Source organism: Lytechinus variegatus, chromosome 3 (assembly GCF_018143015.1).
Source record: "Lytechinus variegatus isolate NC3 chromosome 3, Lvar_3.0, whole genome shotgun sequence".
Taxonomy (NCBI): Eukaryota; Metazoa; Echinodermata; class Echinoidea; order Temnopleuroida; family Toxopneustidae; genus Lytechinus; species Lytechinus variegatus.
In genome coordinates this window covers 43,618,478-43,643,407 of record NC_054742.1, presented here as the reverse complement: position 1 = coordinate 43,643,407, position 24,930 = coordinate 43,618,478, and the positions used below count along the sequence as shown (strand labels likewise).

The following is a 24,930-nucleotide window of genomic DNA, read 5'->3' as shown; positions in this document are numbered from 1 at the left end:
TTCCAAGTGATACTAATAACTGAATCTTCTGCTTTATCAATTTACAACTAAAGCATGGAAATATAAGTGGGTTCATTTTATTTTCTCCATACATTTAAAGGGAAAATTCAACTTGTTCATATTTTCTCCCTTTCACTCCAACATACCGGGGTTTGCATAAAAGTGACAAACACGTCAAAGTGATTTGTAATGAACAAGTTTATGCTTCACATATATTGTTCTATCAATTCCTGTAAAGCATATCAACATATTACTATGCATAGTAGAATGGATAAATGCTTATTCTAGTAGAATTGATAAATTTAACTTTTAAAAATCAATTAATTGAAGGGACTTTGTCAAGTTTGGAACCTTCCTTTAAGAAAAAAAGACATTCACCATTCATCATATTTTGTCAGAGCAAATTGAATTCTAATATCGAATACTTGGCATTTTTGTTATGTACGCCATATAGTAAATGACTGAATGTTGCTAAAATATCTTTATTTGTATGAAAAGACTGAAAAAAGGAGGATTTTTCAAAAATCTCTTCTCAAGTTTTAAAGTTGCAGGAATGGACAAAAAGAATTGTGGGGGGGGGGGTAAAATGGTGAATGACACCCTATAATTTTCATCTAAGAGCTGTAAAAAAAAGTGGAGAATGAATTAAGAGAACAAGAACAAAGTAAGCTATATAATTAAAGAAGATACTAGGTCTTTTAAACAGACAACATATAGATTGATACATATTTCCTAAACAATTCAACAGCTAAAGTAACAATTTCCATTGGATTATGAATATTAATATCCAATGTAACAACACTATGATGTTAAAGTGGATTTTAGAACCTTCATGAAAGTTGAAATTTCTCTAAATATAGTTCACTTGTAGGTATAATATGCAGGATGAATTACTTATCAAATGTGCTGCTACAATTAGACCATAGACTTTTTACAGCCGACACCTGTCTTTAATATCCTCAGTCTTTGTACTCTTTCATACTTATTTTTTTCCTTAAGTCAACTTTCTTCACAACTTAGATTTTATTCATTTTAAATAAATGAACTGAATCACATGTATGACCATTACCATAATGTTGTATTTATTAGCACCATTCTAAATGATGAAATACATTTCAACTGTTATTTCACTTTGAACAAGTCTTATCTTATCAATAAGTACATGTATGTATTATAATATTCACTCCACTATAAAACTATAAGCATGTTCACCCTGTAATACTTTGTAACAGTGTGTTCACTGTTTTAACGCGATAGTTTTTGCAATAAATCAAAACTCGGTTTTGTTTTCTCAATATTCATTTTACTATAAAATTGTGAATACGTTTTCTTTGTAATCTTTGTTTTGATCAGTCTTTCGACAGCTTTAATGAGGAAGCTTTTGCACTAAACTGAAACTGAAAAGAATTTTTGTTATTAATCCATAATCTGCCCTAAGGTTATTTATAATCCACAATAAAGTAATTCAATTGAAAGGAATGTGAGAAAAGTGACATAATACAATTATAAGAGGGTATCTGAATCACAGTTTCACTATGGATGTTCAGTTGCATAATAATAAGTTTGCACATTCACTTCAGATCAATATTTTGATTTGCAAGGGAGCAGAAATACAAGGGCAACGTCATGGGGAGGGGGGTCATCCCTCTGACTTTTTTCATGATAAAAAAACAATATTTGAACAAACATTAAAAAATATACATCTCTAAAAAATAAAATTTGGTTGATTGACTAAAACCTGGATTGCAAGGAGTTCAGCTGTCAGTTGTTGAACAAGTAGCAATCAAAAAGATCTAGAAAATCAAAGGCAAGTTCAATATCTGTGAGCATCTCATTTGGATGAAATTTAAGTTGTACTTGAATTTTGTAGTTGTGTTGAGTACAATTTTTTATTGAATTGACCCACAAAATGGCTATTGTATCACCTTAAAACAGACCTGCCAACATTCTACATCCAAAAAAAAAGTATTCTTAAAAGGAAAAAAAAATTTTGACAAAGAAGAGTATTTTTAAAATCTGGCTCAACATAACAATTGCCAGCCAGTTGTGGTGAGATCGGTGAAAAAACATGTGAGATTACTCTACTTGAAAACTTGATAATTCACCCCTTTAAACATGTGCACGTAGGTTAGAATTTACTTGTTCTTTCTATGCAACAAGTTACTGGCCCGACAGTGACTTTTACTGGTTTGGGACTGTCGGACCAGCGCTAGTGTCACACGCTGTGTATAATACATACTCCATGATCACAAATTTAAAAAAGGTAACAAATCATACAAAATAGTATTGGTGTTTTCATAGCAAAAAAGAGGAACAAATACTCCAAAGAAGGGAACAGTTGGCATGTCTGTTAAAATCAATCATATTCATTGGTCTGAAAATAGTTAAAACTGATTACTATTTCACTCTGATATCTTGGCCTCTAGAACTCTATATCTCTCTAAGAGTGAGTTGTAGACCTGCATCACAAAATGATAAACAAAAACACAAAGACAAATAAGATACAAATAGGGAATAGACTGAACATCTATTCCTAATAATCATGTTAAAGGTCAAGTCCACCTCAGAAAAATGTTGATTTGAATCAAAAGAGAAAATCAGACAAGCACAATGCTGAAAATTTCATCAAAATCGGATGTAAAATAAGAAAGTTATGACATTTCAAAGTTTCGCTTATTCTCAACAAAATAGTTATATGAACGAGCCAGTTACATCCAAATGAGAGAGTCGATGATGTCACTCACTCACTATTTCTTTTGTTTTTTAATGTTTGAATTTTACAATATTTCAATTTTTACGAATTTGACGATTAGGACCTCCTTGCCTGAAGCACAACACGTAAAAAAAATGGAATTCCATGTGTATAGGGAGGAATGAAACTCCATTTCACATGACAATGACGAGAAAATAAAAATATTTCATATTTCATATAATAAAATACAAAAGAAATAGTGAGTGATGTCATCAACTCTCTCATTTGGATGCAACTGGCTCGTTCATATTACTATTTTATTGAAAATAAGCAAAACTTTGAAATGCCATAACTTTCTTATTTTACATCCGAATTTGATGAAATTTTCAGTGTTATGCTTGTTGGATTTTTCTCTTTTTATTCAAATCAAGTTTTTGTTGGGGTGGACTTGTCCTTTAAGCAGTAACTTGGTTTGGGGAAGGAAGTCTTTTGCTTTGCCATGATAACTCTAACTTTTTAAAAAGGCTTCACAACAACTTTTCAACCCTTTTTTTATTTCTAGTATTGCACATATCTTGATACCTAAATGCCTGGGCAAAATAGGTTTAAAGCTGAATAATTATAATCATATACAAACATATTAATTTACTATAACCCATGAAAGAAACTCTTGAAGAATATTAGGGAAAGAGTAAAAGATAAAAATGAACCCCAGCCCCCACTTTGTTCAAGATATCATGAAACTCCTATGACTGTAATAAAAAAGATGGTCTTCAGAAATGCACTCTTTTATTTGCAGCAATTACTATTTTGACAGAATAAAGATGACCTTGTAACCCACTGTGGGTTTTGGGATGAGCAAGGATACATAGAAACACTTACCTGAGCTGCATTTGTATTAGGAGTAGCTGCTTGCTTGTAATTGGATGCGGTCTTCACAACTTCATGGAATGGAACTTTGTCGCCACCTAGCCAGCCTGAACAATAGAGAATAAGGACTTTTGGGTTAAACCAATGACCAGAACACTCCCATTGAACATTTCATATTCAGTTTATCATTTACATCATGACAATTATTCATTTTGGGGGAAAGGGGAGGGGGAGATAGGAGATGATCACACAAAATTCTGCCAAGTTATTTAAAACATAACTGTATATGTCTCTACCATTTAAGTGGTGGACCTGGTATATTTGCAACGTTAATTTGCCTAGGTAATTACTTTATCATGTCACACTTATTGTATTCGCAATGATGGTCTCCTTGTATTTGTACTGAATAATAAATGATACAAGCAATTCTTAAACAGCATGTACAAAGCTAGTAAAAGAAACCTAAAGGTTAGGTAGAAAAAGTTGTTGGTCATCTGAGAAAGTTTTTAATTGCCCAGAAACAAAGGTATCTGACATTTAATGTCACAGTGGTAACCTTTAGATAAAACAGACTTTGTCAACAGTCATTTCATTAAAATGATTCCCTGTATTGACATGTGAAAAAGAAAGAGGGATGAACACATCCTAATGCTTACCATGCTTTGCCCTATAAGCACATCCTAGACATGCTGAGTTGGCAACATCCAGGATATAGACTGGAGCATTGAAGACATCGGATATCACTTGTAAGATGGCTTGGTTAGCTGAAGCCCCACCAGTCACTAAAACTCTGGTATCTCCACCTATAGATGAGATGGTTATGAGGAAGTAAAAAAAAAGCAATCAGCGCAACATAATTAGAAGATACTAAAATACAGACCAAGGAGAAGCTGCCACCAGGGACCTATTTCATAAAGAGTTACAATCATGGTAACTTTGCCAGTATGGCAAATAACATAATCAAAACCCTGATTGGGATTGGCTGCTAAGTACCATTACCATTGTAGTGGCCACACTGGCAAAGTTACCACAGTTCCCTGGCTGGAAGACCGGGAAGTCCCTAAGAAAATGCTTCATACAAGGATGGGAGGCTGCAAGGGTCTCATTAACAGATGGGACTACACAGATGGAGATGACATTGACTGGTCCAACTGTTCAGACTATGGCATAACTGTCCACAGTCCCCTTGAAGTTGATGAATGATGAAGAACACTTGACCTCCAATGAGTACTCTGACCTTGTGGAATCAAAGGTCATGAAAGATTAAGAATCAAGAATTACTGGAGGAGAACAAAAATAATGACAACTTAATGCCCTACTCACCTATATCATAACCAAGCTGCTCTGCGTGCAATCTCTTTCCCATCATTTGGCCTTCGATGAGCGCTCTGACCTCTGTTGCTGGGTCAAAGGTTGTGACAGGTTGATCAGCTGAGTTAAACCGATGAAGACCTACAGCTGATGGAGTTATCTCTTGCACATGAAAGTAGATACCTGCAAAATAATGTGATTAAAATCTTTTTAAGAAACTGTTCTCCTCAGTATCTTCACCTTCAAGGAACATTGCATATTGTTTTGTATCATCAACAAAGAAAAATGTACATGTAATTCTGAGTAAAACTTTTGAAAAAAGAAGATTTTTTACTCATGTGTACTGGAGCTAATGAAGGAGTCTCTACTATATTAAAAGGACAGTATCTTTGTGACCAAATGAAATTGCCTTCTTCAATTCCATTCATATGAATTAGAATGAAAATTGCAAGCAAATTTTCTGAAAAAAAGTAAGCTACCACAAGATGTTAACTTGAATGTGCTCAGTCAAAAAACAATCATTGTCCCCATTGCCACATTTGAAATACTTCAAATATTTAACTATCATATTTTTTAATACATTCATAATAGCTAATCAGATTTTAAGTCCCAAATGCAAAAATTGTAGGAAATGCACACTTACCAATATTGCCCCCATTCCCAATGGGAGTGCTCAAGAGTTGTTGATTGAAAATATCCCATGAACCATTGCTGCTTGCATCTCTTATCTTTTCTCTTGTTAGAGATCCATTCTTGAAACTAAACATTTGGGATTTGAAGACAAAAATAACAACTAGAAGGGAGCATTAAATAATCAGGATATTTCAGAAGCTTCTGATAATGATATCCACTATACTGATTTGCAGTACATGTTCTAAATCAAATGAAATTAATCCCATTTCATTGTATCACGATGGCCAAACAAATAATAATTCATACAATATGACATAAAGCAACACTGGATATCAATATAGAGAAAAAATGCCACTGAACTTGTACACTGTATCCAACCACAAACGAGCAGGGATGATAATGTATGTCAGCATAGCCCCTGGTCTATCAAAATGCTAATCTTTTTGCACCACTCTTCAAACAGATAGCATCCAACAAAAAGCAATGTTAAGGCAAAACAAACAATCTATAACTTTTCATTATGCAATCACCATCATATAAATGTACATTCACTATACTATTATAAGATTATTTTTTGGTTGTTAAATACAAACTATGATAGCTATGATTTTCAAAGCATGGCTGTAATACTATTTCTAGTCCTACTAACCATAAAAGAGCCATATAAGCATCATCATCAACAGGATTGACAAAGATATGGCCCTCTAGTGCTGGTCGTGGGGTCGTTAGCCAGAGGAAGAGAGTGTCACTGGTTCCAAGGCTCACGGCTACATCACCTCCTTTAAGACTCATTCCAGCTAGCGAGGCTGAGGAATGAACAAAACATATTGTATGCGCAAAGCAGTTTGTAATTCATTCAGCATCTATTACAAACCTATCATAAATGAAACAATAATTAAAAAGTTAACATAAACTGTTCCCCAACACATCTAGACTAAAGAATAAACTAACAAAGGGCACAGAGTTTTTTGTTTTGACCAACTTAAATTGAATACTCTGAAAATTTGCTTTTCCCAATTGATCACAGCGTCGCACGCACCACTAGTGTTTCCACTTTGAAGGAAATTACCCGAATTCCGGGAAATCCAAACGTTTTCCAGGTAATTTCCGGGAAATGAAAAAATTTCCGGATTTCCGAAAATTACAATTAAACAACAATTAAACATAGAAATCATTTGTAATTTTGTTCCTTTTGTTAAAGAGGGCGTGAACAAAAAAAACTGCAAAAATCCTTGATTTTGGCCACCTAGGTCAAATTTAGGCTCGCTGTATTATTGCCCGATTTTCGTGTAAAATCAATCTTGAAAATTCCAGGAAATATCTATGAATTTCAGGAAATTTAGGTTTCAGTTTCAGGAAATTTATTTTTGAGCTGTGGAAACACTGCGCACCAAGAACCGTCCTCTCTGCGGAATCTATAACACATGCGAAAGTTAGTTTTGCAGAGAACGCATTTAAAAAAAGTTTTCTTTAAACCAGCAATAAGTGCACCTACGAGAGCAAATTATTTACCGGTGTCTTTGTTCGATAGTTCAGGTTCCAAAGTTTCATCCCGTATCTTTACATTTTCTTGAAGTGAATTATTTACGCCACAGTGGGCATCGTAACAGAGAGGACGGTTCGTGGTGAAATCGCGAGGCGCGATAGCGCACTGTATCTGCGCAGAGAGGACGGTTCGTGGTGCGTGCGACGACAGACCTGGCAGCTACTACTGTGCAGCGCCAAATTGACAAGGCTCTATCCCTTTATTCATTGAACGCCAAAAAGGGTAGCAGCAAGTCCCATCTTTTAATATCTTTTGGACTAATGTGGCCAGGGTTTGAACTCGTTATGTCCCGGTTGCGAGACAGACGCTCTACCAAGATAAAGATGATATGATGTGGTGTACAGCAACATAAACCAACTTAAATAATATGCTCAGCGTACAAAATGTCAAACAAGCATACATACATTAGGGATAAGCAATGACAAGGAATTTCACAACATAATGATTCTGACAAAAGGTCTGCAAAACTGCAGACAGCTGATTTCTACACTGTACAGCCATTACTGGGTATTTTTCAATCTAAATTCATGTAGATAACTAACACATTAATAATGATGCGATGGTAATCTGGAATCTGGAAAAATAAATTAATTTTCATTTGTACAATTTTGACACTATAATGAAGAAATTCACATCAATCTACATATAAGGAAGTGGTTATATCAGATCTGGGCCCATTTCATAAAAGACATAAAACTATTGCAAGTTTGGCATGCTCAGCAGCCAATCAAAAACAAGGTTTCCATGGAAGTTACAGTCATGCTAGAGTAATGATAACTGTTTATCTTTATGAAACTGGCCCCAGTTGGTGACCTGGTCAAATGCTGTGTTAAAAAAAATTAACATCTAGGTATGAATGAAATGAAGACAGTTTGTGATCATTTTGCGACTTCACTTTAAGTTTCAGGACTGAAGATAAAATTTTTTTTTTTAATAATTATATTATAGATAAAAGTTTGCTTGAAAACTGTGTGAAAGACAAATTAGAATTACAGTTACCCCCCAGAACTTAATGGTTGCTTTACAAAGCCTACAATGATGACAGAAGTCAGTAGTCTATGAGTTGATGGAATACAATCAAAATTACTTCTAGCTCTAAAATGGGCCTATAGTCTTTTTAGGTAAGCCCAAATGTTGATTCAAGTCATCTTATACCCTGAGGCATATAGTTTACACATACGGAGGCTTACATGAATGAGGAGAAATCATAAGTATCAATCAGAAACATATCATAAACTGTTACAACTTAGGTACATAAGCAAGACACAGGGAGCAGGGCCAGGGAGATGATTATCGATGGATTTCAATTTCATTCAGGATAAAATGCAAGTAACGTATGCTAATCTGCACAAATGAATTTGGGACAGAAGGTGAGGGCAAGTCAAGTTCTTAATATGAACTCCTACACATCAAACAAGTAATACAACTACAGATCCTTCTAGACTATACAATTAAAATAAACATTTTCTCCATAAAGTGCTTGTTTGGGGTGTATAATCCTGTATCATTGATTGCTATACCGGGCTGAAATTGCATGCAACATCCCTCACTTACCATCCCTGTCTATACCCTTTAAGGAAAGCCCTGCAACCGAAGCTAATGACAGAAGAAGGTATACAAAGATACCCTTCATTACCAATAGTAAGGTGGCACATGATAAGCAGTGTTCACACCTAGAGAAAGTCTAGCCCAGCGTTGATTTGAAAGTACTTAGACCAGACTTAACTATCAAGACATCCATGATGTCGGCAAGAGAGAATAGACTCGCAAAGGATGGATGTCAAATGTTGTGTTTTTCATGAGGGTCTAATATTTCCATAAAAACTGCCAAGGTATTGAAAGGCTGTGGTCAGTCATGAAAGAAGGAGTTAGGATGAACTTTTGATAGGCAGTGTGGTCTTTCCAGGACTCTGGATCAAGTCTCAAAGTATTTTCGAACAGTAATTAGATTGCATTTTATCCTTCACTAATCAGAAACCAGCTATGTTTAATAGTCATCTACAGGCCTGGTCATCTGTGACACATGAATATGACAAATTTGAAATTACAGTTTCGAGAAGAAGAACAGGCACTGAAGTCAGCTGCATTCATATAATTTGATGAATTGGAAATGATAAAATATTTATATATTGACTGGCCTTGAGGGGTACATCAAATATTTCTCCTGCAACAGAATTATATTTGACTGAGTCTTTAGACGAGGGCAATATGGTTCTTTTAAGGGCAACATATTTGATGTTTCCCGAAAGAAGAGCCAGTCAGTATTATTACCTAAGACTGTACAATGTGTAATTCAAACTACAATTTGGAACAATTTACATGCCTGTTTAATTGCTTAACACTACTTCTGATTTCATGTTCACAACCTTTTTGAAGTAACCCTTAATAAGCCATTGTGATGTAATTGTTACTTACACTAAACGCTTACAAATCTTGCGCTTGGGTTACGTTTGTGTATGCACTGGCTGCGCCACATTTACAGTGCGTTGGTTCATAAACTGGTTCAAGCCAGATTTCTGAAATACTGAAATTAGCAATCGAAATCGGCTCCTATGTAAGAGCCCATGTAAATTGCACTAGGTTTAATACAAAAAGACTAACTTTCAATAGACTAGTGTAAAGTAAAATAGCTCCCAATGCAAAAACAATTTTTTTTATCTGGATATATCTGAAAAATATAATGAGCAGAAGAATTAAAAAGCCCCTTTCCAGAAAATAGTACTCCTTGCCCTTCCATGTACCTATAAAGTATTCAATGTATTTGGTGGTAAACTATTTTTTAAGTATTGAATAAACTACGTGTATCTTACCTGGATTATCTCCAGTAAATGCAATGATGGCACACTCGGGGGAGAAACCATACTGATCTACATAGTAACCTGAAATTTTGCCCTTTGGGGGTAAGAAAACAACACATTACAAATACTAGCCAGTTTGCATTCAAACAGACCTTTTTTTTTTCATTTTGTTTGCTTATAAAATGGAAATAAAACTTAATTATTCCTAGTGCTAATTGAAACATACACACCAAAGAGAAATTCCATCTAGTATACGTATGTCCAACCCATCTATATGCTGTACCTTGTTGAAATGATTTTTCTCTGTTAGCTTGTACATATAAAAAATCACAATATTCTTGTCATCCCTAAAACAGTTTGTGAGGTGAAGTAAGAGTCGAGAGACAAATCAGGATCCGATATACATGTATGAAATTGCCCAAAAGACTAAACTTTCAACCATTACCACAACTAGAAATGAGTACATTGAACAACATTTGTGACAAGTAGTTATTCAAAGTAAATAATCACCTACATTTAAAAGTTTCTCATTAAAACAACCCCCTACCAAGGAAATAAAGTACTAAAATGTGAAATCATGGGGTTGTTTTATGTATTTCAACATATTCATGACCATAATTCAGTGTAGCTTGATAACAAACCTCCCACCACATCAAATCTGGCATGAATTGTTTCATGGTGGCCTGATATGTGGAACCAGTCCAATTTACACTGACTTCAATGGTCATAATTAGGTATTCATGTATTTCATCATGCTATGCAGAGACATGGTATCCAAAATGCTGAAATGCAAAACAATTCTTGGTGATGTCATCAACTTCATTACTAAATAATGAGAGTATATATATCATGGAAAATGTAATGATGATAACCCTTACTATAAATCTACCTATACCTACCAGGTTTGTATAGGAAGGTACTGACTGACCGAGTCTCTGGGAGAGGCCTGGTGCACATGCAGATAATGCAGCTTCAGACCACTGCTTGGTGTTAATGTCAAGTAAATTCATTCCTGATCCTATAAAACAAGAAATACAGATATACAAAACCAAGGCTTGAAAATGTACTGCTGGAATATCTAACTCTTTCTGTACCACTCTGGCGGGGGGGGGGGGGGGGGGGTGAATGAAAGAAAAGATACAGTAATTATCCTTGTAACTATTATTAATTCTGTGAACAGTATCGATCTATTTGATAAATACACCACACATATAAGGTTTTGTATTTGAATCAAAACAACTGCATTCTGATTTTGTATGTTTGTTATTTGTTTTTTATATGTCCTTGAGAGCCTCATTTAAAACATCTACAGACTAAATAATATATCACATTGATTCATCAAGTCGTAACATCTGCTCTATGTATATTTAGTTCAGAGACATCTTTAAATACACAATCCATATTACCAAGTTATGAATTCCTTTACAGTGATGACGCTTGAATAAAGCACTTTTTTTTAAATCACAATCTTGCTCTAATTGTCTACTTACCATCACTATGATCTATAGCAGCATATTCACCCAAGAGTAAGGAAGCAACAAAACTGCTCACTAGAGAGATTCGCTGTAAGGGGAAATGAATAACAAAAACTCCCAACTCATGTATTCTGGCATAAGGTCATGGGCAGGTTGAGGGTATAGTTAATGATGGTACACAAACAGTTCGTTTAATTCCAGCAGAAATTTTCTGATATACATAGAGAACAAAAGGTTCTCTAGCACAGGCACATAGCCTGCTTTTATAACCTTTGCTCATTCTCCTGAAGATGACAAGAACGTCATAATGTCGAGTTTGGGTGGTCCTTTTCAGCACTGATATATGCCCACGAGAGAATACATTGTGTAACGTGAAACTATCACACACAAGCACATAAAATAAAATGAATAAATAAAAGACTATCTTTCCACATACACTTTTTCAATCAAATGGGAACATGGGAACTACACAAAATGGGAAATACATGTTTATCAAACTGGTAGCCTTTTTGAATTTGGAGATATAATTGTTACACCTTGCTCATGATAAGAATGGGCATATAATATAGCAAACATTTTTGTCTAACAGAATGGGTATGACAATGATCTCAAATATTTCACACATGTTGAAATTAATGTACCACTAGAAATCTCAAATCACCTGGAAGGTGTTTTGCTAAGATTTCAGTCTGACTAAAACTTGTGCCTAGTGCCAATGTGCACATGATGTGTAACGCGCAGACCCATTAATTGATATACAGTAGCACGTGTCCCATAAACGTGATCTGACCAATTCAGTGATGTGTTTTACATCTCATGCAACTGGGAAATTAGGTTTCACTGTTTTAATAGTCACACCTTAAGTCATTGTGAATCCCCCTCCTAGGTATCATACCTACCTCTGTATCTGCATAAGCATTAGGTTGATCCTGAAAGACTTTAGCTATCTGATTTCCAGTAAATCTCTGTCACGAAAGTAAACAAAAACGAAACTTACTAAACATTATTTTCCAAAGGAACCATGCAGTACAATAATGCTAAATAATGACATCTTCAACATGCATGGTAGTTGAATCATATGAAACCTAAAGGAATAGATATAGTACGTTCCAGTAAAGAATGAACAAGTTTCTGCGAGAGAAACTTCATATCTGGTTATTATCTGTATATAGATACATGTAGCTATATACAAACATATGTATACTCTAAAGCATGATACAATCTGTTTCATATTAGATCCAATATTTTCATATTTCATAATGATTTAGACCCATACTGATATTGTGCAGCAATGGCAGAAGTGGATTTGACGGATGAGCAAAATAAATATTGAATATAAAATCAACTGGATAAATTCTACCTTTGACAGTACCTTTAAATTTAGAGTATTCTACTGGAACCAGCAAATAATTCATATTTCTGCTGCTGGATACTATACCTCATATGCTCTGGATCCTGTAATATTGGCAAGATTCTGAGGTCCACCTAGAGCAGCTTCAAGGTTCTTACAATGTAAAGCAGTACTAGAATCCATCCAGATTGGAGATTCTTTCACAGCAAATGAATCCTGAGGTAAAAAAAAACAACATTGTTATGAATTGTAAGCACCAGTCAAACACATGTTGGGGAATCAAAGATTAAGTGTGACTAAATGTTGCACTTAAAATTAGTTCTGAATGGTCTTTAACTCATCACTGTATTAATCAGATCTTGCTCATAGGACATACACAATTGCATACTAAACAATGAGATTGTGCCAATGACAGAAGGCACTTAAGAATGACTTTAAATCACATTTGACATTTTGGGAACAGCCCCTGACCCTGACTTAACAAAATGAATTTATCAAATATCCCAGATTTGAAACAAATATGAAACATAATGGATAGCTAAATCAATCAAAATAACAGTACGGTCTAAAACAAATTCTTTGCCTTCAGTAATCAGCAATATTATATTGAATGATCTAAAATGTGTAAACCTACAATGTGTAAGACAAGATTTTGTTTCCTTTTGAGTTCTTACATCAAAACGTCAATTATATAAAGTACATAGACTTTGTGTGCAATGCATCATTGAGGTAAACAATACTCATTTTACTAAAGATCCTGGAGCTTATACGAGCATTGTGTTAGAAAGTTTTTATTTAAATCCTGGTCATCTTGACTATTTTGTCCAAGAACTAAGGGTGTATCAAATGCCTGAATCAATTCAATATTCTAAAGTACAGCTAAAAACCAGTATATTTTATTCATATGATTTTGATACCAGGGCCAGTAACACAAGAAGTTGCAATGAATTGTAAGTGGCAACGGCCAATTTAGTTGTTTGATGCTTAAGATGCGTATGTATATTTTTTACAAAATGATCTGTAACTAATCAGATTTGGTTTTAAAATTTTCAATTCATTACAAATCTTTGTTTAGACTACTGATTACTCATACCTGTAGCTGCTCTTGTAAGAGTTTATCTGACTGGAGTTTGTTCAGTAAAGCCCGAGATCCATTTTTCCAGAACACACTCCCATGTTGCTTTCAAAACAAACAGCAAAAGAAACGACATAAACACACTTTCTCCTCTCAAATATAGTGATTGGAAAATAAATTAAATACCTTATGCAAGACATAAACCATCCAAATCACCTATTTAAAGATATTCTTTGATACTTGTATTTTATGTCTAAAACTATCATTCACATTTATACTATCCTTGATTCCTCAGTGAGGTGGTAGGGAGTGACTCTTTATGTGGCATGGGAAAAGAAAATATTTGTGACTTTCTTCTTTGCTTTTAATAGGAGACATTGAAGTGTCCTTTCTTTTTCTGTATTTTTATGTCAACATTTAACAATAACAGAGAACAAGTTCTATGGAGCATTTAATAATAACTGCCTCCAAATGACAAATTTTGCCTAGCTTCAAATACTGCAAAACAAAATAATTGTATAAATCATCGCCCCCCCCCCCTGAGCCTTATCACACAATCTCTATCACTTATAATTTTTAACTCACTAGTCACTAGATACATTTATTTCTTAACTCTTTCAATGCCATATCAGCTCCATGGGATTTATATGTATCTCATGCTGCTGATTGGCAAATTTTCCTGAATAATGACTTCACTTTCTTTTCTGTGCAATATGAGGTACATGTGTCAAGGCAGTAAATTTATCGACTCACCTGTCCTGTTCCTGACAAAGCAGCTACTTTGCTGAAGTCCAGTTTGTGCGCTTTCAATCTGTCAAGGAGAATGTCCATTGCTTTGACCCACATGATGGTAGGTGAGGTGACAGTCAACTTGTCATCGTGAATATGGACTCCACCCTCAGTTCTATGGCACATGAAACAAATATGGTTTGAAGTGACAGGTGATTACTTTGATGGTCAAAGATTTTGATGAAAATGAAAACACACTCCAAGCTGAGCACTCGCAAATCTCTCACTGTAGTCTGGTATGAAAGGTTTTAAGTTTGTAAACAATAAAACCCACATCTGACTATGTTTACTTTTATAAGCCCATGGTGGGGGGGGGGAGCAGTTGCCTCCCTCCCAGAAATTTTGAAAACTTACAATTTGTTACTGAAAATTTTCACAAGGTTCACCAAAAGTGTGCTAAAAATCCTACAATTTCAGTTGAGAATTAAAAGCTTCCCAATGACAGACTCAGTCATTTCACTAACTTACTTTCCAGTTTCTTTAAATAATAATTATGCATCCTAACCCCCTTTGGAAAAAAATATTGCGTATGGCCGTGTATTTGCCAGCATTTATATGTTATTACGAATTATAAAGTCAAACAAGGGATCCTGAAAGACCAACATGAAAAAAAAATGCACTGGGGATTATGGAGATTGACTGTTGAAGACACAGTTTCAGAAACAACTATTAAAAAAATGATACACAAGTCCAAAATGTGCTATTCTGATTGAGTATCAAACATATACCCTGTTTACACATTGACTCGGCTCGGGGGTTGAACACGAGAGCCGTGCTCAACACGGCAATTTTATGCTGTGTAAACGCGATCAGAATGATCCACGAGCCGTGTCGAACACGGCTTTATCGATCCTACAAAATCGAAGGTTTCAACCCGCGACCCGAGTCAGACTCGGCAATTTTTTCGTGTGTAAACAGAAAGCCGTGTCGAACTCTCTTGACCTAGGTCACTGCGCGCGCTTTCACTTTTGGCATTGTTGTTGTTCGCACGGACAAGATTCGATTCCGGCGGTGAATTTCCCGCCTTTAATTTGCGACGTCATAATTCTTCTTCCGTTCGAGATCCGCGAGCCGTGTTGAACTCGCCTTTTCATATGTACGTATGAACGCGATCTCTGATCCCTTCTTCGCAGTCTTCAACCCGGCTCGCGGATTCAACACGCGAGCCGAGTCAATGTGTAAACACGGTAATAGTTGGGTTTGATTAAAACTCTCTCTGTGATTGACCCCTGGAGGGGGTTTCATAAATCTCTTTTGCCCATATTCTGAAGTTGGGTTAAATTTAAACTTTGGTTTTAAGTTGTGGTTTAACTATGGAAAGCCCGTTGTTACATAAATCTATAACAGTAGAGGTTCAATGTAACTGCTCATTTGACTCCTATAACATTATTAACTGCCTGGGAAGGATAAATATGACAGGTGTCTTCACCATTTAAGAATTAGCAAAGAGCACAGTAAACATGAGAAGCATTCAATGTAAACAAAATTTTAAACCATTTGGCTTCCCATAATTTTAGCACAGAGTTAGGCCATGGTCTAAGTTAAACCCGACATAGGAATACGGGCCTTTGTATTTAGTTATGTATGACTTATGGAGCTTTAAACATCTTAACAAAGATTTATTCAAACAGAATTTGATAATTTCTACATCAATCTGATTCATATTCTAGCAAATCATATACTTTGCAACAAGAAGATATTACAGGCATATTTGGACTATTAAAAGCTATGATTTAAAATGACTAGGAAGGGTAACCCACCAGACTTGCCATAGTCTAATTCTTTTTTAAAGACATAAGATTGTGAATCAGCTCTCTGACCACTGCAGATAATAGCAAAGATGTGTCATTCTCCTATTAATCCGATTGGGAAGTCATAAATTTAAAACCATGCTAGTAGTAGACATGTCTGTGTACACTCTGGGCTTTCCTATGCATACTGTAGACTTTTTACTACATTTTACTTTAAAAAGATTTGTGTAAATGTACATGCAGGTATGAACTCTGCTATAGTTACACACATTTTTCTTATTGAATACAGTAAATACTGGAGGGCAATGTGGAGGAGTGGGTAAGGTGCTGCGAGTGTGAGGCGAGTCCTGCCACCCCCATTTACAGGGACAAAACTGGATTTAAAACTTTAAAATGACGTTGATGATGAAAAAGAGGTATTTTTCCAAAAATAAAATACAATAGTTGAGGAAAAGAGATTATTTACAGTGAAGGAAAGGTTGGACAATCAATTATCTTATTGTTAGGTACTAGTTCATGTACATAGAAATCTAGTTGTAAATATTTGAATATGGTATAGAGTTAGTTTTCAAAAAGTGTGGTCATCATCATATCAGTCATGTTCAGCCCACTGCAAGGCGAAGACCTCCTCAAGTTGGTGCCAAAGGTGCTTGTTTTGTGCTGATGCAATCCACTCTGTGCCAATGAACTTTGTGAGCTCGTCACTCTTTTTCAATTTTTGTCTACCCTGATTTCGTGATCCTAGCCATGGTCTCCATTCTGTGATGAATTTGGTCTATCTATCTTGCAAGGTGGTCAGCTCATCTCCATTTAATTGTTTTGTTTTGATTATATCTATTACTCTAGTCTAGCTCCTAATCCACTGTATGGTTTCATGTTTCATGTTTTGATATCCGTAGCATTATACGTTCCATATTGTGTTGAGTGGTTTTTACGTTCTATTCCATTTTCTTTGTTACAGACCAGGTTTTAGAACCATAGGTCATTGCCGGTATAACACATTGGCTAAAGACATTTTGCTTTTAACAAGGCAAATTGGCATATTGCTTTTCATGTCATTGAAATTCCCAAAAGCGTTTCATCCACCTCTTGTCCTCCAGAGTGCCCACCCCCTCAAGAACAGAAAATTCCTTTAACCCATGTAGTGGAATCCATTACAAAACTTTGACAATTTGAATGGACTTAGTATTGATCTATGTGCAATGCTCTGACCATGATCCTTTACCAGAATACAACCCCTAGTTATTAGCAATGTTTAACACATACGTTTTTAACTATTTTTTTACAAAATAGGTAAAAACTAGACCATAAAAACACAATTTTTTTTTCATTTCAGGTACACTCTTTGCTAAACCACTGCTGTTTCTACAATTCAAATTTCAAATTGTGACGGGGGGGGGGGGGGGGGTAACCATGTCTGCAATATTGATGCGGATGATGATGACCAAAACTAGGTGACAGGGTCAGAATCCCAGTCAACGTGCCCAAAGACTGCTGCAAATCTACTTACCTAAATTCTGGCAGGTCATGATCAAAGTTAACACTAGTTTCCACAACAACTTGAAGTGCATCATTGACAGCAATTGCTTTAGCCTGGTTAGGGCAAATAAACAAAAAGGAACATAGTGACAGTATCATTATCAGACTAGATAGCAGGGAAATACCGAATCCTATTTCTTCATGCATTAGAAATCCACTGCAGATTAAAACACATCGCATTAACAATCACGAATATCGCACAGGCCGCCGGCCAGGTATACATGTACATGTACTTGTAATTGCCGAGGTTTTAATTGACAGAGTAGTTATAATATTCACTTGAAGAAAATTATACATAATCATGCTAGACAGTTTAGCATGATCTAGCACAGCGTCTAGCATGATCCACTGTTTGAGAGTACTGGACCAGTACTACTGGTAGATCTAAGCAGATCTGGGGTAAAAAACGGAAGTAATCTTGGTAAAGCGCTCAATAATTGAAACAGATATATATAAAAGAAAAAGAAATACAATGATAGAGAAAAATACGTAAAAAATTATAGAAATAAAATGGACAAAAGAAAAAAATTATGGGAAAAAATTAAAGATGAATTAAGACATAAATCTTATAAACAAAAATACATAAGGTTTCATATACAAAAAAAAGGAAGACGAATGAAAGCATATAGAATACAAAATAATTGACAGAACAAAGAAAGAAGAAAAAAAATACAAACCCATTGATAGAACAAAAGATGAAAGAGTTGAAACATAGAAATACATAGAACTGACAGAAGAAAATAAAAAAGATAAAACAAAGAAATAGGCCTATATACGATTTGACGGAAAAGAGAATGAAGAATTAAAAACACAGAAATACATAGAATTGATAAATGAAAATATCAAAGAAAACATAAATCAATAAAATACATAATTGATTGGAGAAAAGAGAAGAGAAGAAATGTGGAGCCTTGTGGCCCAGTGGACTAGTCTCTGGACTTTGAAACAGAGGGTTGTGGGTTCAAATCCCAGTCATGGCGTAAATTTCTTCGGCAAGAAATAAATAAAAATTAAAAAATAAGGAATACATCATCGGTATCGTACATTCTCTTAGAACATACATAGTATGACAAAAATTAGAGTCTAATGAAAATAGTGGGCCTTTTTTCAAGATAATATATTAATGTCATAAATTTAGAATCTAAAAAAAAAAAAAAAAAGGGACAGCAAATTAAACCCCGGTCCTCCGAATTGCTGACCAGATTACACTATTACACATGCAGGCTCTATGTTTGTAACACACTACCGTCGGTGAATGGGGATATAGTAAAATGTCAGGAATTGTTAAATAAATCCCCAGAAACGACGGTTATTCCTGTTATTAAAGCACGGTGGACTCCCGCCCGCTTCGCTGACGGGATGCGGGATCAGCTCCCTGGGTTACCTGGCGCATTGTCCCTGGGCCTGCGGAAGTAACCGGGCCGGGGGTAGGCTAGTAATAAACACGAACTTACTGTTTGAGTGCTAAAATCAAAACCAAGAAACAACTTGCTCTCTGATGATGCCATTTTAATGTAACTGCTTATGCACAGTGCTACTAGTTATTCTAAGATCGGAATATGGAGATAGACGACGAATTCTGCACCATCCTAATCTTCGGACTCCTAAATTCTAGCTCTAGAGATCTACCCCTCGCACTCGACTCGCAGTCCCGCGGGCGCGGTAGGGGCGGCGCCGGCGTGGCCGGCCGGAGTACGAGTGCCGTGCGGCCTGCTTCGCTCAAGACGTTGACATTGACGTTGACGAATCCACCAAGAGCTATATAGCACGCACATAGAAGCAGACACCGTTATACCCAATCGACCAAAAAGTTGAATAGTGTTTGTCGCCAGCTACCGTGAGGAGTCTCCATTTGACACACACTGGGCGTTGTGGCGTGCGCCTGTAATCCAAGCTACATGGCATGGGGGAAGTTACAAATTGACGCAGAAGTTCGAGGTTCGAACTGGTCACGTCTTTCTGATGGTGACGTTAAAGGTCGATCCAGACGTAAATAATTATATCTGATTGATACACGTCTGAAAAAAATCAAATACACACACACAGAATATATGTCTGTCATTGAAAAAAAAATGGAAATAAAATCGCTTGATTTTGTTTTTTCCGAAATGGGATACGACCTTAAACATTGGGGGAATTTACAAATTTCGCTTATTTTTCACAAAATAATTATATGAACAAGTTAGTCATATACAAATGACAGAATGAATGATGCCCCTCACTCACTATTTCTTTGTTTTTTTTTATTGTTTGAATTATACAATATTTCAATTTTTACAGATTTGACAAGGACCAACTTAACTGAACCATAAAATGTTAAACAATTGTAATTCCACATGTTTAGGGAGAAACAAAACTTTGTTTCACAGGACAATGAGGATAAAATCAGAATATTCCATATGAAATATAGTGAGTGAGTGATGTCGTCAATAACTCATTAATACCGACCGGGATGTGCATATAACTATTTTGTGAAATTAAGAGAAACTTAAAAATGTCATAACTTTCTTATTTTACATCCGATTTTGATGAAATTTTCAGTGTTATACTGACTTGTTTGATTTTTCTCTTTTTATTCAAATCAAGGTATTGTTGGGGTGAATCAAAGAATAAGAGAAGGATATATATGTGCCCCTGGGAATGCCAAAGTATTGATTTTGTGACATCACTACCCCCCCCTTTATCATGAAATTAAAATTTATATATACATAAATAGAATAAAGAATGCAGCAAGTAGTCGATTTGACATTTTCCGAACCTAGAAATGTTCTTTCCGATGAAGTTTTTTTCTTGATTCGTGTTCCTATGGGGTCCTAGAACAAATTCAGCTTGGTTGCCAAAAGTTGCCGTTTGGGCAATTTTGCTAATTTGCATAAATCCAAAATGGCCGCCAGATGCTATCTTGAAAACCTAACTTTTGAACCCCTGTCCACAAAATGATGAGTAATGACTCGTTTTAGGGGTTTAGAGATGTGTAGAACTGATTTCTGTAATCATTTTTGCAATATAAGGTCATCTTTAGGTCAAATCCAAGATGGCCGCCATATGCAATCTTGAAAAAATGACTTGTGTTCCCCTTGCCCCAGAATGACGAGTAATACCTCTATTTAGGGGTTTTGGGGTGTGCAGAATCCATTTCTGCTTTCTATTTTGCAATATAATGTCATCTTCAGGTCAAATCCAAGATGGCGCCATATGACGCCATCTTGAAATATCAATTGTTGAACCCTTTGCCCCAGAATCATGAATAATAACTCTATTCATGAGTCATTAGGTATGTTGATTCAATTCATGTAGTTATTTTGCACAAAAGATAATCTTCAGATCAAATCCAAGATGGCCGCCAACCGCCATCTTGAAAAATTACTGTCTGAGGCTTATACGTGTTAGAACTAATGTAAAGGGATTTCAGTAAGAATACTCATTTCTTTTATTAATTCTCAAGTTCATTTCAACATTAATTGCTCAACTTAGAATGAATCCTCTTTGGGTTTGGGCTATCCATTTCGAGTGTATTTTTTTAAGGTCCATTCATACCTTTGTACTGAAGAGGCTTTTAGGGTCTTATTTCAATTTGAAAGTGTTTTATCAATATTATTTTTCTAAATCAATGTGTCCAATGATTGGTAGGCATCAATTCGCCTTAAAAGACGATGGTGTAGCGCTAGGCCTTACATTTTCGAGAGTGACTATAGAGCACCACTCTAGAGTGGCAGTCTCTAGAGCAAATTTTTACAGATGAAGGAGGATGGCGCTGAGACACGTTTATATAGAGATGCTGCCCTAGCCTTCCTCCTAGGCCTTTGGTCTGCCAACTTAGCATTCCGATTATTTTCTGACGTCTTGACCCCTGTACTTAGTAGCTCTCCATAGAATGGATGGCGACTATCATCTACACCTTCATAAGTGTTAGTGTCTATGCGGCAAGTTTTATGTCATATTTGCATGTGTCTTTAAAACGGAGGTGTGATCTATCGATGGGGTGAGACCAATTACCTTACCTTGGCGAATCCAAGAAGGGATTCGCCAAGGTTTCATGGGGCAAACATGCCCCAACCACCTGAGGTGCTTTTGACTAAGGAGCGAGAATAAGCTGTTGACGGATGCCAGCACGTACGCTGAAGGGCCTCTGTATTTTTCACCTTGTCCTGCCATTTAACGTGCATGATACGTCCGAGGCAGCTGACATGGAAGGTGTTTAGCCACTTTTCTTGGTCGGCGTACGTTTCCAGGACTTACTTCCGTGCAGGAGCTTGGCCATGACTGTGACAGATTTTACAATCCTGATGCTTATATGCTTGTCCTGTGAAAGGGGACAAGAGACATATAGTCGGTCCAAGGTAGGTGAGGAGTCCACCATAACCAGACGAGTGTGTGCTGTTGATATACATATCTGGAGGACAGTCGGTGTCTTGAGTCTATCAGGATTTCTGACTGTCTCAAAGTCTGATGGATGGTCCAAACCCCTTACATGCACAAGACAGGCAGCTATTATGTATGACTAGGTCTTGTACTCCCACTTCTTGAGAGGCAGGGGCGACATCGTTTCCGTAAAACATTTCACGAATGAGAACAATCCTGACCGTGGAACAGTCTTGGGGAGCCTATCTTCTGCAGGAGGCTAAAGAGTGCACTCCTGCTGACCAAGTCAATGGCTCTTGTCAGGAGGAAAAGTCCAATAATACTTATAAAGGAAGTTAATAATTAAATCAATTTTTTTTGAAAAAAAACATAGGAGAAATCACTTTTAATTCAAATAATACTTTAAAGTCATTTCACTGGAAAAGTATGGTTGCACAGAAATAAAAAAGGATCAAAACTCCCGAAATCATAGCCCAAACCTTGAATGGTTTAATTCTAAAGTAAGCGGTTAATGACGAAATCTATCAACCATCTGACCATCTTAGACATGACTTGACCTCAAACTAAAAATGGAGTGATTAAAAAGAAATGAATCATTCTCACTGAAATCCCCTTACATGAGCTCCAATACATTAAAACAACAACCTTATTAGGGACAGCACTTCTTCAAGGTTCAATAGTCTCGGAAGTATTTTTTTTTAATATGGCGTTTAGTGGTCATGTTGGATTATTTTGACCTGGAGATGATCCTACATTGCAAAATTATGCACAGAAATTGATTAAACATACCAAATAACTCACGAAAAGAGGGATATTATTCATGATTCTGGGACAAAAACTTGAGAATTAATAATAGAAATGAGTATCTTACTGAAATCCCTTTACATTAGTTCTAACACGTATAAGCCTCAGACAGTAATTTTTCAAGATGGCGGTTGGCAGCCATCTTGGATTTTATCTGAAGATTATCCTTCACTGTGCAAAATAACTACATGAATTGAATCAACATACCTAATGACTCATGAATAGAGTTATTATATGCATGATTCTGGGGCAAAGGGTTCAAAAATTGATATTTCAAGATGGTGTCATATGGCGGCCATCTTGGATTTGACCTGAAGATGACATTATATTGCAAAATAGAAAGCAGAAATGGATTCTGCACCCCCAAAACCCCTAAGTAGAGGTATTACTCGTCATTCTGGGCAAGGGGAACAAAAGTCAATTTTTCAAGATTGCATATGGCGGCCATCTTGGATTTGACCTGAAGATGACCTTATATTGCAAAAATGATTACAGAAATCAGTTCTACACATCTCTAAACCCCTAAAACGAGTCATTTTACTCATCATTTTGTGGACCGGGGTTTCAAAAGTTAGGTTTTCAAGATGGCATCTGGCGGCCTTTTGATTTATGCAAATTAGCAAAATTGCCCAAACGGCAACTTTTGGCAACCAAGCTGAATTTGTTCTAGGACCCTTAGGAACACGAATCAAGAAAAAAACTTCATCGGAAAGAACATTTCTAGGTTGGTGTATTGAGCCTATGAGACTGTCAAATCGACTAAAGGGTCATTTACTGTCAATCATCATATACAAAGACAACCTCCTGATAAGAGAATTACATCGACTGAAAGTAAATAATCGAAAATTGAGCATAAGTATCCGACTATCACATTCAAATGTCTCAATGAACAAGCTGCACCATACCTGTCAAACCTCCTAACAGTTCGCCAATCAATGTACAACACTCGGTCATCATCACATATTATATATCCATCCCGGACACTCAAATCTGTAGGTGATAGGTAATTTTCTGTGTTTGCCCCAGAATATTGGAATAGATATACCACATAAACTTAGACAATGTCCTCCTATAAATATGCTTAAATCTCATTTGTTTTAATATATTGCAGGTATAATGTTTCCATTTTGTGTAGTTTAATTAAAGTTTTTACCAATGACCTTCATTGAATATTCTTTTTATTCCACTTCAATCAAAAGAACAAATCTCTGTTAAAGCGAGGAATTTATGATTTCGTTTTCATGTACGTTATAATGAGCGATTCGGGCTCTAAAATGCATGATTGATTAAACAAACACACCTTGAACTGAAGTTTGCTAAATGATTCGTTGTTTGACAATAACTTCCCTTACACAAGTAGGCATTGGTCTATTTCATTGTTTCTTTTGTCATCACATGCACAATTTCTCTATTTGGCTATGTCACAATAAAAAAAATGGTCAATAGGCCCCTATGGGTGAATGTAATTTGCGGAGAACGAAATAAAGACAATTTTCAATTTTTGCTTTAGACAGAATTGATGAAGAAGTGTTTATTCACCACAATCCGTAGAAAATGATATTATCAATTTTAGAAATGTACATAGGCCTATTAATAGGCCACTCATATAACTCTATTCAAAGTTATTTACTGCATGTTACTTTTCTGAAGAACTTCACTCATTGCATGGTGGCATTTGCTGCTTCAAGCAGTAAATAATAATAAAAAAATAATAGATTGTAATTTGAATTATAATTTGAAGTATAGTATTGCCCACGTATTACTTTAGCGGGAAATGTACTCACACCCGTCTAATTGGCATGCATATTCTGGAATAATTTTGATGAAATCAATGTTTGTTGCATCTCTCCCCTTAGTTCTCCTGCGGTACCTCAGTTGAAACGCTTTGTGTATCATGTACATAATAGCAGTAAACTTCTTTATATAAAATCCTC

At 35.8% G+C, this 24,930-nt stretch overlaps 1 protein-coding gene across 2 annotated transcripts; it reads right to left on the bottom strand.

Annotated features, from left to right (window-relative positions):
- Positions 1-19,519, bottom strand: LOC121411104 (xylulose kinase-like). 2 transcript variants are annotated; one of them, XM_041603628.1, is made up of 15 exons: positions 19,285-19,519; positions 17,802-17,884; positions 14,505-14,655; positions 13,770-13,856; positions 12,764-12,892; positions 12,225-12,290; positions 11,341-11,413; positions 10,750-10,868; positions 9,863-9,944; positions 6,156-6,312; positions 5,517-5,632; positions 4,886-5,056; positions 4,219-4,365; positions 3,575-3,669; positions 1-2,459 (listed from the first exon to the last, which is right to left on the bottom strand). In XM_041603628.1, the coding sequence occupies exons 1-15, from the start codon at positions 19,336-19,338 to the stop codon at positions 2,403-2,405; spliced, it is 1,587 nt and encodes a 528-aa protein (XP_041459562.1). In that variant the 5' UTR covers positions 19,339-19,519; the 3' UTR covers positions 1-2,402. The 2 variants fall into 2 exon arrangements, with proteins under 2 accessions (XP_041459562.1, XP_041459563.1); XM_041603629.1 differs by lacking the exon at positions 17,802-17,884 and having other exon boundaries at positions 19,285-19,507.
- Positions 19,520-24,930: the final 5,411 nt, after the last annotated feature.